The sequence below is a fragment of the Mastomys coucha genome, unplaced genomic scaffold, assembly GCF_008632895.1.
Source record: "Mastomys coucha isolate ucsf_1 unplaced genomic scaffold, UCSF_Mcou_1 pScaffold3, whole genome shotgun sequence".
NCBI lineage: Eukaryota > Metazoa > Chordata > Mammalia > Rodentia > Muridae > Mastomys > Mastomys coucha.
Window position 1 is genome coordinate 34237254 of NW_022196909.1, and position 4071 is coordinate 34241324.

The window sequence follows — 4071 nt, forward strand, 5'->3', positions numbered from 1 at the left end:
AGCAGCAATCCTCCATGGCCTCCTGCCTCCAAGTTCCCGTCTGGACTTCCTCTGATGTGGAACTGTGACGTGGAAGTACAAGACAAACCCTTTCCTTCCCAGGTTCCTTGGCTTGGGTCATGGCATTTCATCACATAATAATAGCCCTAAGACAGTGTGTCTGTAACAAAACCCTAATCACTCTTTGAGAAAGAAAAAATAACACGAACAAGGGAGGAAAAAAAAAATTCTTGGCTCACAAAGAATGACAGAAAAAACGTTGTGCCTTTTCCTTGAAAGCCCCCTGTCACGAATGACAAGATCCTTCTGACTGACTGAACAGCAAGGAATAGCTGACCCCTGGTGAGCTGTCGTTTGCAGATCCCTTCCCACAGCGAAATCAACTCTGCGGGGTGTGGTGGCACAGCCTGGAATCCCACCTCTTGGGACTGCGCAAGGAGACAGTGGCTCAACAAATAAAAAATTCAAAAGGAAAATATATACCTGAGAGTCTTGCCAGGCATACCTCTACACCCTGGGGATTCTCCTACTCATAAGACCGACTCTCCAACTATGGATAATATGTTTAGGAAATTTCAATGCACACCAAAAAAAAAAAAAAAATCCCTTTTCTTCAATACAGAGACGTAGTGGGAACTATAGGACATTAGACTTTTCAGCTACCTCTGCACAGACAGCAAAGAGTTAACGTGTCTTCAAAGCTGGGCTCATTTCCCTCCAACATTTTCCAGTCTCCTGGGGCTGGTGTTAAAAGCTGCCCGGTGTATCCGAGTTGGGGACGGGGGTCGGGGTGGGGGGGTGGGGGAAGAGGAATGGTGATCCGCACACCAGAACCTTCATCATTATTTACGTTTTAAGACGATCAAGGATGTGAAGGCATCCGCGCTCTTCTCCCTCTCTCTCTGTCTTAGCCTGGGTACTTTCCGTGGCTGTCTACAAGCACGGGCAACTAAAAATAAACGATCCTACATTTTCCTGACTCTGCTACCTTGGTGGGCATGCTTTTTAAACGACCACGGGTCTGTCTCTCCGGCAGTACCGACATGAAGGCCTCCGAAGGCAGCTGGCCCGGTGCAGCCCAGCTCCGTACAGGCAGCCAGCAGGGCCTGGGACTTAACTTGGCACCCCGCCCACACCCTGGGGCTCCAGCGAGGCCCTTCGGGTCTGCAGGAACCTGGAGCTCGCGTAGGGGCCTTGCACGTCCGCAGGACCCGGGGTTCAAGTGAGCCTTGCCGTTCCACAGGGGACCCCTGGCTCGGATGAGCCCTGCCCCCCATAGAGGATCCAGGGCTCGGGTGAGCCCTGCTCCTCCATAGGGGACCCCAGGCCCAGGGAGGCCATGCTCCAGCAAAGGGGACCCCGGACTCGGGTGAGGCCATGCTCATCCATAGGGGACCCCAGGCTCAGATGAGCTCTGCCTCTCCATAGGGGGCCCCGGGCTCAAGCCACTTCCATCCATAGGGGACCCCGGACTCAGGTGAGGCTCTACCGGTCCCCAGGAGACCACAGCCTCACGTGGAGGCTCTACCCGTCCAGAAGAGGTCCCCGGGCCCACATGGCTGTCCTCCCGGTCCCCAGGGGGACCCCCGGTTCCCTTGGAGCCCCCCGCCCCCGCAAGCCCTGCCTGCACCCGGCCCGACTCACGCCATACCTCTCTGTTCCCGCGGCGACCACACCGCAGTTCCGGACTGCGCGGACGCAGCGACTCCCGGGAGCTTAGAGGCCGAGTGCCAGCAGTTTCAAACTCGCCGCGGTAAAGATCCCGGGATCCGCCAATCCGATGGCACGTAGACGTTCAAAGGAGCCAATCAGAGCCGACCTCCGCTCGGACGGGGCTGCCTGGGAGCGCAGAGCGCGAAAGGGAGCGGAAACCGCGGCCGGAGGAATTGCGGGAGGGCGGGCGCAAACTGACTCGAGCGAGCGCTGCTTTCCTTCCAATGTCGTCCTGTTGTTTCTGGGCAGTCTAATCTATTTTTTTTTTTTCTATTTGTAATTTCCTTCCAGGACTAACGCGATTCGAATGTATTGAATTTAGATAGCCGGCCACAAAAGTGACAGTGCCACTACATCAAGAGTTTCTTACTTTTACTGCTTTTATTTTATTTTGGTTTGGTTTTTGTTTTTTGTTTTTGGTTTTTCGAGACAGGGTTTCTCTGTATAGCTCTGGCTGTCCTGGCCTCGAACTCAGAAATCCGCCTAGCCTCTGCCTCCCAAGTGCTGGGATTAAAGGCGTGCGCCCCCACCCCAGGCTCTGTTTTGTTTTGTTTTGAGACAAGGTTTCTCAGTGTAATTTTGACCGTCCCGTGCCGAGACATTCCTTCCCGCTGAAGGACCAAACACCTGTATGGGATCATATGGATCTGTGTATGTGTGTGTGTGTGTGTAGTGTTACACATGTATGGAATCCTGTGGATCTGTGTATGCGTGTGTGTATGTGTGTGGTGTGACACTTGTATGGATCATATGGATGCATGTGTGTGTGTGTGGTATGATACATGTATGGGATCATGTAGATCTCTCTGTGTGTGTAGTGTGACATATGTGTGGGATCATGAAGATCTGTGTGTGTGTGCATGTGTATGTGTGTGGTGTGATACATGTATAGGATCATGCGGATCTGTGTGTGTGTGGTGTGATACGTATATGGAATCATGTGGATCTGTGTGTGCATGTGTATGTGTGTGTCTGTGTGTGTGGTGTGACATACACAGATGATGTGGATCTGTGTGTGTGTGCTTATGTGCATGAATGCATGTGTGCCTTCCTGCATGCCTGTATGTGTTTTTTTTTTTTTTAAAGACTTATTTATTGTGTCAGATCTCATTACAGATGGTTGTGAGCCACCATGTGGTTGCTGGGATTTGGACTGAGGACCTTCAGAAGAGCAGTCAGTGCTCTTAACCACTGAGCCATCTCTCCAGCCCCCATGTGTGTGTGTGTTTTGCTAGTAGGCATGGGTATGTAGAGGCTAGAGGTGGACGTTAGCTATCCTTTCCGCAGTATTGTCTTCCTACTTGGATTTAGAGTCTCCCACTGAATCATAGATTGTGCTAGCTTGGCCAAACATTGAGCACAGGAATCTGCCCGTCTCTGTCCCCAATTGCTGAGATTTTACAGGTGTGTGAACGCGAGTCTCTTATGAACTCAGCTCATTGATTTTGGACAGGGATCTCCTGTCTGCACCCCGGTGCTGAGGCTCACGGGGTGTGTCTTGGCTTTTATGTATGCCGGCACAGGGAATCTGAACTCACTCAGGCCCTTACACTAGTGTGCTTTACTGAATGAGCCGTCTCTCCAGCCCCTAGAATATTGAGTCCGAACGAATGCATATGGCTTTCTCTGTGATAGGCTTGAGGGAAAAAGCTTGATTCAATTGACATTATCTAAGACTGGCAAGTAATTCGTTTTATTCCTTTTACGTTCATCATAGAGAAACCCACAAGGTTCTGCTTCCAGGATTAGCTATTTTAAGTGTTTATTGATTTGAATGAGAATGACTCCCAAAGGCCCATGCATTTGAACTCGTGGTCACCCATAGGTGGAGGCCATGGTCCCTTGGAATTCTCCACCAGCATTTAAGATGTAACTTCTGGTGTTGGGTAAGAATGGGCAGGAAGAGTGGTGAGGGGATGAATAAGTCTCCCAGAGGGGGAGGTTTGAGCAGACATTGGAGGAAAAGTTGTAAGCTGACCTTTCCACGCAGCAGAGATTTCATCAGCCAAGGGACAGCCCGGAAGGTCAGCCAGGAAGGCAACTCAGGGTGAGCCTACAGCAGGATACAGGGCCCTAGGTGTTAAAGGAAAGAAGTCTGGAATCAGAATCTACAATTTCACCTGGCTGTCCTGGGACCTGGAACTTCACAGCAATCCTCCTGCCTCAGACACTATGTCCTGGGAGAGTCAGTATCCTGAAAAGCCTGTAAAGTTCTGGAGAAGTTCAGAGTTTCATTATATTGCCATTACAAATGAGGCCACCGGACTCTCCCGTCTGTCCTGAGATTGAGACTTTTGTTTGTTTGTTTGTTTGTTTTTTGAGACAGGGTTTCTCTGTGTAGCCCTGGCTGTCCTGGAA

General features: G+C 50.9%; 2 protein-coding genes across 2 annotated transcripts in view; both read right to left on the reverse strand.

Annotated features, from left to right (window-relative positions):
- Nucleotides 1–1782, reverse strand: part of Cdk1 (cyclin dependent kinase 1) — a 16494-nt gene extending 14712 nt beyond the window's left edge. The window contains exon 1 of the mRNA XM_031347762.1: nucleotides 1652–1782. The gene's annotated coding sequence lies outside the window, so the exon portion shown is untranslated. The remainder of the gene's footprint in view (nucleotides 1–1651) is intronic.
- LOC116074412 (60S ribosomal protein L29-like) overlaps nucleotides 1717–4071 on the reverse strand; it is a 25000-nt gene continuing 22645 nt past the window's right edge. The window contains exon 3 of the mRNA XM_031346994.1: nucleotides 1717–1839. Within this exon, the coding sequence (XP_031202854.1) occupies nucleotides 1717–1839 (123 nt within the window). The remainder of the gene's footprint in view (nucleotides 1840–4071) is intronic.